Consider the following 13867-nt stretch of genomic DNA (forward strand, 5'->3'; position numbering starts at 1 on the left):
AAGCACTAGACTGTCTCTGCTCTTTACCTCCTCAGCCACGGTCCTAACTAGCCTGTTTAAGTTCCTCCTGGAGGAGGGCATGGCAACCCACTCCAGTATCCTTCCCTGGAGAATTCCATGGACAGAGGAACCAGGTGCACTACAGCCCATGGGGTCACAAAGAGTCAGACAGGACTGAGCGACTAACACAAGTTCCTCCAGCTTCCACTGCCAAGACCCTGAATCGCAGACCTGATCTGGATGAGCCTCCCTAATTCAGGACTCAGACACCCAGTGGATGCTAAGAATCTCTATATCCTGCCACCTCGGTGCCCACCACAACAGACCAGGAGTGCCCTTGCCCCTGAAACTGGGTGACTGGGCTTGCAGACCCTCTTCCTGAACTCCTCTCCCACTTCCCCTCCCCACAGGAAGCAGTTCCCTCCCAGCACGCCCCGTAGCCAAAGTCACGTTGGCCAACACAAAAACTGCTTTAGGAATAATGGTTTTGAATGAAAAGTCAGTGTACACTGTGACTGGCAGATTACCTATTCTGCCAATAAATGTTTCCTGGGAAAACACAAGCGCAGGGCCTGCTCCACGAAGCCCCTTAGGGTCATCGGGAGCCCTGCAACCTGAGTTTACGGCACTGAGGGAGCAGACAGGGGCTGGCAGCCTTGCCCGTTTATCACCCAGCATCCTCATCCCCAGGAGATCCGCTGCATCAACCCCGGCTCCTTGGTGTCAGGTTGTATTTCACAGCATAAAGAGGGGAGTTGCCTCTGGATTTTAAAAGCGATAAGGGGATGAGTGAAGAAAATAGGATATGACTCAGTGATGAAATAAATGCCTGCAACACATCACTACTAAGGGAGGGTGCCTGCCTCCACAAGTAACTCCCAGAAATACCCCCTAGGGTGGTAGGTGTGATAATTACGTGCTCCAACTGGCTCCGATCCATTCTTAGGAGATGAAATGGGACACCTGACTACTGCCTTCTGTGCAGGTTGAGGATACAACCCCAGAGGCAACAGCCAGGCCCATTCTGTCAAAATCCAACCTGAAACTCAGAAGGCTCCCAAATCCCATCCCTTCTCTTGCCAGCCTATGGGTTTCTTCCTTTGGCGTCTTGAAGCACTGTATCTCCTAAGGGGTCCTTCAACCCCAACTCAAATCTGTCTGCTGTAGCATTCAGCCCACTGTCTTGATTTCTTCCCATCTGTCTGTGGCCACCAAATTGGGGGTGAGGGGGCAAGTCCAAGAATTCAGAGATTAGGAGGTAAGAGGAAGTAATCAAGGGAAGGAGAGACTTCTTAAACAAACCTCCACTGGGTCTCACAGAAGCCTAGGGAGAACTCAGAGTAGGGTAGGAAGTGACAGCTCTGACTTCAAGGATGACTATTCCCAAGGCAGCCCCTCCTCGGGTCGTGTTAGAAGGACAAGCACTGAGGCTGAGGGCCAGGCCATAAAAGCATAAAGAATGGCCATAAGAGAATGTTGTGAAGTGAAGACCTGCCTCTAGCAGAGCTTACCTTGTGCATGTTAGTGGCCAGGCTGGAAATCTGTGCTCTCCTGACCCATTACTCTCCCATCCCACCCCACCCCACCCTACCAGTGACCGGTCCTCCCAGGACCAGAATATTTCAGCCTAACAACGCTGGTTTCACTTTCAAGCAAACTACCAGGAAGACCACCAGATCCAAAAGCAGTCATGTCACCTGGTTACCAATTATAAGTTGGTAAGCAAGTCAACTGTTACCATTTGACCCTGTAATTATACTTCTGGGGCTCCAGGCAAAAAAATTATTCTGAATATTTTTTTTTTAACTTATGCATTATTTCTAGAAAAATAAAAGCACCAAAAGAAATGGTTAAATAAGCAATAGGACATTCACTATTATGAATGCAATATTATGCACCAATTAAAAGCATGGTTAATAAAATCTAATAAGATGAAAAATATTTATAATAAATTAAAATAAAGATACAGAATTTTTGTCTATATAATAAAGACGGTATGGGCTTTCATGGGGTCACAAGAGAGTCAGACATGACTGAGTGACTAAACAACAGAAATGGCACAGTTACAATTATAAAAAAGAAAAAATTTATAAAGAAAAAAAATAGAAAAAATAAACCAAAATCCTAATGATTGCTTTTGAGAATTAGAACATTGCATGATTATTTTCTCTATTTTCCCATAAATCCCATAAGCACAGGCTAATTTTATAATGGAGAAGAAAAAAAAATAACTTTTATTTAAAAAGTCAGGAGCTAAGTAATTTGGTTTCTTCTCCCTTTCCCCAAGAGAGTGTGTGGTAGTTAAGGATATTTCAGTTTAATATCTGTTTAATATCAGTTTAAACTAATTAAGCTGACTGCTTCTTCCATCCATGGCCTAGCCATTTCCCTAAGGCTGGTTGGAAGGAAAGCCAACGACACTGGTCACGAGTGGGTTTCTCTAAGGCTGTAGCAGGCGGGTATGTTCAGAGAAAACAGGATTATCACTTAGAAATGCTAATAGAGCCAGATGTCAAACGAGTGCGAGAGTGATCGCACACCACACAGACAGCTGTCCCAGGCCTGAACGAGGTGGCAGTGACTGTGATTGGGAGCGAGGCTGGGCTCAGGGAGGTTCCTTCTCCTGGTGGGCTAGAGTCGGGAGTTGTCGCGCTGGAGCTCCCTTGCTGAGACGCAGTGGTAGAGGCAGGGCCCTGGCTGATTTTCAGATCTCCCGAGTTCTCACTTAGTGAGTAAATGAAGCTAGAAGGGACCAACAGGGTGAGGGCACGGGGCTGACTCGGGGGAATGAAAGGGATTCTGAATCTCCCTTGCAAGAGCTCCTGTCTGAACATTGCTCTCATCTTTCCCAAATTGCAAATAGGCTATTTCTCCTCTGGTCTTTCTTCCTTTAAGCACTTTAACATGAACATGTGAAATGTCATTTCCACAAAGCAAGCTTTTCTGTATGAAAACAAAGAACCCTGGCCTGTCACCACCCTTGACCAGTGGTCCTCCTCTCAGGCTCCCTGCTGCCACCGACCAATCCATGCCCACTGGTTCTCGGACCCACTCCTCCAGTCTCAGGGGCCTTTGTGTGCTTGTGAAATAACAGAGCTAAGTGACGTCTTCCCACAAAAGGGTAAAGAGATTCCTGAGGGGAGGGAGGAGGCTGTTTTCTAAGCTCCCTCCCCCTGGCCCCTGCCCACCCCCCAGCAGGCAAGAAGTAAAGGCCTGGGTGGAATCAGAGCACCAGAAGAGTCATCAAAGCTTAGAGCAGAGTTCAAAGTAACCTGGGCATCTTATTCCCACTGACAGTTCAGGTAGTTAGCACGGTTTTACAGAGCACCTGTTAAGTGCCAATGCTGTGCCGGGCACGTGGGGTACAATATGAGCAGCATAAACAACGCCTGCCCTCTGGAGTCTACAGAGAAGAGAGAAAAGAAAGAATGAGGCCACCTTGTCCTGCAGGCCTGGTCCTCAGGGAAAGGCCCTCATCTGGGCTTCCCACTGACTGCAAAGCTAGAGAACATATTGAACACGTAACAGAACATTTACATTTTTAAAGGATTCTACTTTTATTTTGTAACATATTTTTGAAGTCTTTTATTATTAAAATTGTCATAACTTTCCCCAACTGTGTTCTTTTTTCCATGACAGGGAGTCACTTACAAATGTCTACAGGATTTCATCTCTCCTCCTGTACTAATGGCTAAGACAAAATTATGAACTGCGCTTGTTAACCAAATGGAGATATTCCCTGAGACAAGGAGACAGATTCCTAATATGGAGGTGTCCTTGGGCTGCGGCCCACTTATCCTGGTTTCCATCTCCTCCTCCCGACACAGAGGTGCCTTCATTAGTGGAGGAAAGAAAGAGGTCTTTGTGATGATGTCACTCCCAGACCACCCGACATAGACAATAAATGAACAATGAATCTGAGAGAAGCCTGGTGAAATGAGAGCTCAGAAGTCATCAAATACCAGACCTGCAAGGGGCTAAAAAGGTTACTTAGCCTAATTACTTATGTTAGAAATGAGCAAAGGGGAAGAGACTTGTCTAAGATTACACAGCCAGTTCGTGGGGGGCTGTTTTCACCAAGAAAAATAGCGAGAAATTCATTCCATAGAAATTGCAATATCATTATGTGTTAAATGCTATAGCAGGCAGGACAGGCACAGGAACACTCTCATCACAGTGTGACATGCACAGCCACAAAGGTGGCAATGCAGCGTGCCATCGTACACAGGCAAGGTAGTATGGAATCACAGAGAAGGAAGTATCTCACTCTTCCTATTGGATCTATAGCAGGCCTCAAGCAGGACGGGATATCTGAGTTGGGTCTCAATGACTGAATAGGAAATTGTTGCATAGAGAAGGGAAGAAGGTCATTCCAGAAACATGGAACAGCATGTATAAAGGTGCAAACACGTGGAAGAACATGACGTGTTCGGGGGATGAAGAGCAGGTTCAAATGGCTAAAATGGAAACTTCCTGAAAAGGAAATTAAGAAGACTAAGACAAAGAAGGTAGACCACAGAGCAACTGTGAAGGACTTAATGCCATGCTAAGGACTCTGTTGGGGAGATTCTATCTTTGTGCTTAAAAATAAAACAACATATCAGCAAAAGGATGATGCGTGGATTGAACGAAAAAGGACCAGAGACAGGGAGACTAGCGGGGTGGATACGGCAATACTTTAGGTGGAAACTAAAGATGCTCAAGTTTAACAAAATATGCAGTCCCGAAGAAGACAATGAGGTCTGGATTAAAACAGAAATATTTGGCTGGCAGTATCAGCAGGATTGCATGAGAGATGATTGGATGTGGGGATGAAACAGAGCAGAGGCAGGCGAGCTACTGCCATGCCCACATCCAGCCTCCACCTGAGTCTGCACAGCCCCGGGACGACGAATGAGACTCACGTTTTATAAGTGACTGAAAAAGGACAAAAGAGGACTATTTTGTGACATAAGTATGTGAAATCCATAATTTATGAAATCATGAATTAATTATGAAAAAATGAATATTATGAAATGTGAAACTTCAATGTCCATAACTATATTTTTATTGAAACACACCACACTTGTTCATTTACCTATCATCTGTGGCCTCAAAGGCAGAGCTGAATAGAGACCAGAGGGCCAGCAACATCTAAAATATTTACCATCTGCCTCTTAAAAAAAAAGATGCTGACCTCTGAAACAGAGGACAACTGCAACATTTCCACCTCAGCTGGTAGAATGGTGAGAGAGAGGCAGCAGATCTGGGCAAGTGGGACACACAACAATTCCATCACGGGCATGCCGAGTCTGAGCATCCCAGACACAGCCAGGAGACAGGGGGAAGATGAATCTGGATACGGACGAAAGATCTGGAGTGGAGATGTGGATTGGGAACCATCCATTGGCAGGTGGTTGCCAAAACCATGGGATTAGGTAAGAGAATCCATGGAGGGGAAAACAGAAAGAAAGGGCAAAGCAGCTCCCCTGGGAAATGCTACTGAGAGGGAAACAAATACTGAAAGCCTGAAAAGAAGTCCAATAAAGTAAAATAAAGGCACAGGGAACAATTCACTGTGGATAAGATCAAGAAAGAGATAATTTTAAGGGAAAGAAAAAGTTGAATAATACGAATGCCACCAAGAGCCCAAGTAGAATGAGGATTGACAAGGAGGCAGTGGATTCTGGAGACATTAGTCAGTGAAGTGTTCAATTCAGTTGCTCAGTTGTGTCCGACTGTTTGCAACCTAGTGGACAGCAGCACACCAGGCTTCCCTGTCCATCACCAACTCCTGGAGCTTGCTCAAACTCATGTCCATCGAGTCGGTGATGCCATCCAACCATCTCATCCTCTATCATCCCCCTCTCCTCCCGCCCTCAATCTTTCCCAGCATCGGGGTCTTTTCCAATGAGTCAGTTCTTTGCATCAGGTGGCCAAAGTATTGGAGTTTCAGCTTCAGCATCAGTCCTTCCAATGAATATTCAGGACTGATTCCTTTAGGATGGACTGGTTTGATCTCCTTGCAGTCCAAGGGACTCTCAAGAGTCTTCTCCAACACCACAGTTCAAAAGCATCAATTCAGTGAAGTGTAACTCATGGAAATAAATTCTCCAATCAACTTCTTGGAGTCCATGCCTTCCCAGTTTCCCTCCTATCATGCTGGCCACTCCTTTCCAGCCTCTCTCGCTGGTTCCTCTGCATTTCCCACCTTCTACACGTTGGAGAGTCCTTAGACCTCTTGTATGTCCCATGCTCCTTTGATGATCCCATTCACTCTCCTGGCTTTAAATACACCTACACAGAGTGTCTCCAGCCCAGATCCCTCTCCAGACTAGACTCCTAAAACCAGCTGTGAACTCAATATGGCCTCTGGGAAATCCAAGAGGCACCTCGAATTAAATAGACCCAACACAGAGTCCTGCCCTTTCTTTCCAAACCAGCTCTTCCTGTAGAATTCTCCAACTCAGCTAAGTCAGTTCCACCTTTCCAGTTGTTCAAACTCAAACCCTGGAGTCATCTTGATTCTACTCTTATCTTCCTTCCAGTGTTTCAATAAATCCTATCCACTATATCTTCAAACTATATCCAGAACTGAATGATCACCCCTCCACTGCTACCACTCAGCACCAGACCACCACGTCTTAGCTGGATCACTACAGCGGCCTCATAGATCATCTCCCTGCTGCCATCCTGCCCCCTTAGCCACTTATCACCATCAGAGCCATCTTGTTAAAACGGAAGCATGATCACGCTATTCCTCAGCACAAAAAATCTCTAAGACCTTCCCATGTCACTCTGAGTAAAGGCCTCCAGGACCCTACACAGCCCTTCACTCTAAGTACCCCTGAGACCTCACCACGTTCCACAGTTGTCCTCAACACACCAGGCCCACTGCCATCTCAGGGTCTTGGCATCAGCCGTTCCCTCCCCTGCAGTGCTCTTCTCCAAGATACACATACGGCTCTCACTCACTTCCTCAGGACTTTACCCGAGTAAACCCTTCTTGGTGAGGCCTTCTCTAGCCACCCTACTTAAAACTGCCAGCCATCCCCCCTCCCTCACCCCACAACACTCCATCTCCCTTTTCCCTGCTTTATTTTGCTCTACGGCACTAATCACCATTATAATATAACACACAAAGTTTATCCACTCACTATCTTGTTTGTGATCTGTCTTCCCTATTAGAAGGCAAGCTTGTGAGGGCAGGGATTTTTGTATGTTCTTTCCCTGTCATACCCCAGTACCTAGCGCAATGCCTGGAACATGGTAGGCAACTCAATATATAATTGGTGAAAGAATGGGAAGTGACTAGGAGCTAAGAAAGGGGAAGCCGGTACAGATGGCTCTTCCAAGGCCTCTGCTGAGCACCTTGAGAGGAAACCAACATCAGGAGAGTGTCCACAAATGGCAAAGACTCAAGCACACTTGCAGATGTTAGGGGGATTAAGCAGCATGAAAAAGACTGGGGGTATGAGAGAAAGGGTAGGGCTGCACTGAGTCTGGGAAGAATGGAAATGAAGGGCCTCCTGAGCAAGGGAAGAAGGGATCTCCTTGGAAGGGACGAAGACAGGAGGGAACAGGAAAGGAAAGGTTTAGATATAGATGGGACTGGGGGGTAGGGGGTGTGGAGAAAATTCAAAAAGTCCTGGCACTTAAATTTTTTTCTCAAGGGGCATTAGCTATTATTTATATTATTTTCATAAGAGTGGTGTCAGAGGAGAAATTTGCAAGCACAGTGCCTGTTTGTCTTACCAGAAAAGGGCAAGTTACATGGGAGCATGCAATGCAGACAGCTTTTTGTAATACTCTGGGAAAATGGCAAAGCAATGCTAACATACTTCCTTAACAAAAATTGTGGACGAAGGGGGTGTGTTTAGATCTGGCACTGAATTTTCTATCTCAAAGTCTGGGGAAGAGACTGAATGACAAGGGTTTAAACAGGTCTGTTGGAAAATGAGGATGCAAGCTGATTAGGAGAGAAGGGTTGCTCAGCAATACTGAGACTTCCTCTCATGCTAGAAACCAAACATCTACTTCCCCAGTTACACTGGACAGCTTACGGGAGCCAAAATGGTACAGTCTGGGCATCAGACAAAATATAAAAACTCTAAGGATAATAAATAAGTGGATAAAATAAAGAATAACCATTGCTGCAGGACAAATTTAGGGCACCTTCAGCTGGCAGATACCATTCAGGATGGTGTTCTTGGAAAGAGCAAGTCTTGAAGACAGATCTGGAGGAAGGAAGATGAATGGTGACCCTTTGGCAAGTAGACTCTGAAAGGCGAACCTAAGAACCTACACAGAAGGTTCTTTACCACGTTAGTTTTAAAATCGCAACTAATTTGTTCCTGTGTTTCCTGTAGGGACTCGGACTGAAACTGAAGACAGGAAACCAGAGGGCCATGAAGTTCATCTGCAAGAACCAGCTACAGGAAAAGAGGATGTTTGGAAGGGTCAAGGGACCCCACAAAGCAGGTCCACTTGGAGAAAGTGAAGAGCCACCATCCCTGACTCCTCCTGGCTGCATGAACAGAACAGTAGCAGATACAGAGAAACCAACTTTGGGCTCAATATAAAGTAAACTTTTCTAAAGAGTTGGCAAAGTGGGGTGAGCACTTCTGATAGGTCATGAGCTTCAGTAACTCTGAGTTGCCCAGTCTCAAGCTGGAGAGCCCATGTTGAGAACACCATAGGAAAGTTAGAGGGATAGCCTAGAAAAACACTCCCGAAGCCACATGTATTGCACAATATATGTGGCTCACCGGTAAAGAATCAGCCTGGCAAGGCAGAAGACACAGGTTTGATCCCTGGGTCGGGAAGATCCCTTGGAGAAGGAAATGGCAACCCACTCCAGTATTCTTGCTTGGGAAATCCCATGGACAGAGGAGCCTGGCAAGTTATAGTTCATGGGGTCACGAAGTCAGACACAACTTAGCAACTATACAACAACAAAAGCACACTATTCCACAGTGGTTTACCAAAGTAACCACACTTTGGAGGAAACATTTTTAGGGATGTGTTTTGCTGCTTCTCAATTCAATATAGAGAATCAGAAGTCTAGTTCTCTGTGTCATGTTTGATAATTCTCCACTGAGTTTTCATGGTTTAAGATAAGTCAGGAATATGAAACTTATTTTACATATCACCATCACTAATTTAAAAAGGTTTATTCCCAAACCACAGAGGAGTCTGAAAAAAAAATTTTTTTTTTTAAACTAAGCAACTTCTACCTACACACCAATCATTAAGCCTTTTCCCAAACCGTCACTTCATTGCTCAAAACAACATTCAGGGTGCTACATATAACAAATATTGGAGAGGATATGAAGAAAAGGGAAACCTCGTACACTGCTGGTGGCTATGCAAATTGCCACTTTAGAAAACAGCACGGTGGAGGTTAAGATGCTAAGGCAGGACTGACTCTTTCGACGCTACAGACTGTGTAGCCCAGCAGGGCTTCTTTGTCCATGGGATTCCCCAGGCAAGAATAATAGAGTGGGTTGCCATTTCCTCCTCCAGGGGATCTTCCCTGCACTGCACCTCTAGCATTGGAAGGCGGAGTCTTTACCACTGAACCACCTGGGAAGCCCCAAAGAGGGAAGGAGGAAGGACAAATAAGAGGTATGGGATTAACAGATACAAACAATTACATATAGACAAGCAACAAAGACATATTGTATAGCACAGGGAAATATACCTCCTATCTTGAAGTAACCTATAACGGAATATAATCTGCAGAAATACTTAATCACTATCCTGTACACCTGAAACTAACACAGTATTGTAAATCAACTATACTTCAATTAAGAAAAAAAAAAAAACAGGATGTAAAATCTGCCCACAGGACAAAATATTTTACATGTAAACTGTCCTGGAAAAAAAGTAAATTCTCCTCAATTCACCCTGATGGGAAAAAGGAAATGGTTTTTGCAAGAGGCCTTAACTCTAGAGTTCACAGAAGGGTCAGAGCCCAGGATGCTACAGTGTGTGTGTGTCTAATCGAGGTTTCCTCCTAGGGTGCGAGTTTATCATTTTTCACAAGGTGGGACCACTCACTGAAGACTGCCACCGCTCCACTCATTCATTCAGCAAACATTTGGTGTTGATCTACACATTTACAGAGCCCGGCTTAGCCCTGGGGACGGACTAGAGCTCCAGGAGGCCAAGGCTGCAACCGCATACTAGGAAACGATCTGATTTCAAAGACCAATGAAGGCAAAAAGTGAGAGTGACGGCGCCCAGAAAAGTTTCAGCAGAAACTTGGGAACTGCCAGCCTTCGGCGCGGAGAAGGCGGGGACTTCGGGCCTAGGGGAGGCCGCCGCCTCCGGGCTGGAGGGCCCGGCCGCCTCCTCGGCCCGTGGCCCAGTGCGGGCGCCTCCTGATCCCAGGCCCGGGCTGCCCCACCCGACCGCCTCGGGGCCCGGGAGGGCAAGCGCCCAGGCGACAGCGAGCCTGGCGGCGGCGAGGACTGGCCCCGCGAGACGTTCCCGGGCAGCGCGCGCCCGCGCCACCGCGCGCCCCCCTCCCCGGCGCCGGGCACCCGCGGCGCGCGCCCGCCCAGCCCCCGGAGCTCCGGCCCCTAGCTTCCCGGCCCTGCCCGGGCCGCACTCACCCTCCTTGGCTTTCTTCCTCCGGGCCAGAGTCCCTCCGAGTTTCCCCAAGAAGGAGTCATCTTTCTTTCGGGACGGGGGCGACTTGGGAGTGGGGGACTTGGGGACAGACGGCGACTTCTGCGGGGAGGTGGCCATGGCGGCAGAGCGGGCGGCCGCGGGCCGGTCGGGACGCGGAGCTGGCGCTGGGCGGACGCGGCGGGCGCGGCGGGACTGAGGCTGCGGCTTTCCAAACGGAAGCGGAATTATTCCAAGCATTCGAGGCAGCTCACGCTCGCCTTTCCCTTCCCTCTCTCCCTCCCTCGCGCCGCCCTCCGCCCTGCAAGGAGCTGAGCGCTCGGGGCCCGCGCCCGCCGCTGCTGGGAGCCGGGAGGATGCCCCAGACCTGCGCCTGGCAGGACGTGGGGTCTCATCTGTTTCGCTGTGTGCGAGCCTCCGGCCTGGGAGCCTTGGAACCTGGAGGCCGCTCTTCCCCGGCTCTGCACTCGGCACACATCCTCGCTCCAACCCCGAGTTCAGTGACTGCTGAACCGACCCCACCTGCTACTCTGCCTCCCGCTGATTTGGCCCGGCTGCTTGGTGAGGAGCTCGCTTTTCACCTGCTGCATTTCTAACTGTGGTTATTGGGCCCATCTCTTGTGCCCGCGAAAAAGAATGAGCTTGCTCTGGAAAGAAAGTGAACCGAAATGTATTCGGGCCCTACCCGAACAGCACATCCAGCTGTTGTGCTCTTACCATGGCTATCAACCTCCTCTTCAACCCCATTCTAGAGTGATAAGTCTGAAGTTCATGAGCACTCGTCAACACCTAGAGGCATCCATGTTTCTAGCAGTTCAGTGGCTTGTACAAAGGATCCCAAATGTAGGTGGAAATATGAATTGGAAGATGTGGTTGTCGGCTCCTGTGGGGGCTCCAACTCGCCCCCCCCCAACTTATGTTGCCTAATTAAAAGCAACAGTGCCAACCACACTCATTTGGGCTAACGGGGTGGGGGGTGGGGCACAAATGTCCCCATTTCAAGGACTCTTGCTGGAAATGATTAAAGGCACGTTTTATAGTGCTTGGCCGAGCTGAGGTTCTCACTTAGACTCCCCTACCTAAATCTGACACACACACACCCCCCACACACACACACACCCCCACACACACACACCCGCACACACACACACCCCACACACACACCCTCCTCCCCCCTCCCACCAAATACACACCCACCCACTCATACTGTTTCCTCCAAGTAGCTACAGCTGATTGATGCTGAGTGATGACATGATTCAAAGGGCCCTAATGCTTGATTGGAGAACAGCCAATCAGATAGACTCCATCAAGAACCTGATCCAAGCTAAACACTTGTCAGAAGTCCAGCACTTAGTGATGATTGTGCAGACTCCAGATTGGGGGCATCCATTTTTTAGCCACAGGGAGGCTGATGCCTGGACTTCCCAGGTGGCACTAGTGGTAAAGAACCCGCCTGCCAATGCTGGAGACATAAGAGAGGCAGGTTCAGTCTCTGGGTTGGGAAGATCCTCTGGAGGAGGACATGGCAGCCCACTCCAGTATTCTTGCCTGGAGAATCCCATGGACAAAGGAGCCCGGCGGGCCACAATCTGTGGGGTCATAATGAGTCGGACACGACTGAAGTGACTTAGCTCTCACTCATACTGAAGAGTAGAGAAGCAAAACAATGGAACAAATAAGTGTGTTGGAGAAACCTTGTGGTCTGAATAATGAAGAACCTTGGGAGTAGCTGCCTGGACTTAGAACCTCTTTCAAGGGCCTACCTGTAGTTCTCAGGAGGAACACTTCTGCTTCCTTCCTAGGACATGCTCCTAAAGCCTTGTAATAACCCATCTGCCTGTGCTTGAGCCGATTAACAATTCCTGAGAACATAAATTTAACAAGGTGGTCCACAGATTCTCAGTGTTCTTCTTGTCTTTGCTTAAGAGTCATAATTTTACCTGTTTTGAAAATTATACTTTATCTGTTGCCTCTTATCTAGTAGATACTGCTAGATGACTGAGCTTCTTCAGAGCCCACCATAGGAAATGACTGCAGTCTGATGGCTGCTAGAAGACAGGTATTCTTTTCTTCCTGAGTTCCCTTAGGGCTCACCCTCTCACCATCTGTGTGGCTACAGCTGCTGGTGACTGTGACATCCTTGTTTAATGATATGGCAGAAAATATTCCATTTCTCAACATCTCCAAATGCTCCCCGGTGGTCTAGTGGTAAGGATTTGGCAATCTCAACATCTCCAGAATCTGCTCTCCATCCTTGAAACTCTTAACAAGGAATCATGAGACACACAGCTCAACAGCTGTGATATCATGGACAAATTTACTTCCATTTCTGAGTCTCTTTCTTCATCTACAGAATGATATGGTAGAAGAGCATAATGGTTCCCAAATCTGACTGTGCTCTAGAAATTCTGATTCAGTACATCTGAAGTGAAACCAGGGATGGGGTTTGTTTTTGTTAAGTAGGGATTAATTACATCAGGGGATTTTGATGTAGTTGATTCAGGTACTGATGTTTGGGCATCTAGAATCACTTTTAACTCAAAAGTTCTATGGTTCTCTATTCTTCACCAACTGCTAATCTCTGCATGCAGGGCTTAAGTTCTAAATACAACATGCTCAGATTTGTACATGGAGACCTCGTAACTGCTCATGCATGCTTTTGTATATAGAATCCTCTTTGGTAATTTTTATGCATACTGAGGTTTGGAAATGCCTGAGCAAGACTAAATGGAGAAACAAAGAAAAGTTTTGATTGTTGGATGCTTGCTCCCAGGAAATACCAGCAAAATAAGCTATAAAGCAAAACTGAGTTCATTGTATGCGATGGTAAGGAGAGTCCCACCTTGATGGAGTCTTAATAGCATTTTGGACTGAGGAAGAGCAGAGTAGGGATATTTATAAGTTTTGAAATCTGGTTTAAGTCAGATCATTCAATGAGGGTTCAGTTCAGTTCAGTCGCTCAGTCGTGTCCAACTCTCTACAACCCCATGAATTGCAGCACACCAGGCCTCCCTGTCCATCACCAACTCCTGGAGTTCACTCAAACCCATGTCCATCGAATCGGTGATGCCATCCAGCCATCTCATCCTCTGTCGTCCCCTTCTCCTCCTGCCCTCAATCTTTCCCAGCATCAGGGTCTTTTCCGATGAGTCAGCTCTTCGCATGAGGTGGCCAAAGTATTGGAGTTTCAGCTTCAGCATCAGTCCTTCCAGTGAACACCCAGGACTGATCTCCTAGAATGGACTGGTTGGAT

The 13867-nt window shown here is 47.3% G+C and overlaps 1 protein-coding gene across 1 annotated transcript in view; it reads right to left on the minus strand.

Annotated features, from left to right (window-relative positions):
• PARVA (parvin alpha) overlaps positions 1-11166 on the minus strand; it is a 167173-nt gene extending 156007 nt beyond the window's left edge. The window contains exon 1 of the mRNA XM_069554354.1: positions 10599-11166. Within this exon, the coding sequence (XP_069410455.1) occupies positions 10599-10854 (256 nt within the window). The 5' untranslated portion in view covers positions 10855-11166. The remainder of the gene's footprint in view (positions 1-10598) is intronic.
• Positions 11167-13867: the final 2701 nt, after the last annotated feature.

This window comes from Ovis canadensis, chromosome 15 (genome assembly GCF_042477335.2).
Source record: "Ovis canadensis isolate MfBH-ARS-UI-01 breed Bighorn chromosome 15, ARS-UI_OviCan_v2, whole genome shotgun sequence".
NCBI lineage: Eukaryota > Metazoa > Chordata > Mammalia > Artiodactyla > Bovidae > Ovis > Ovis canadensis.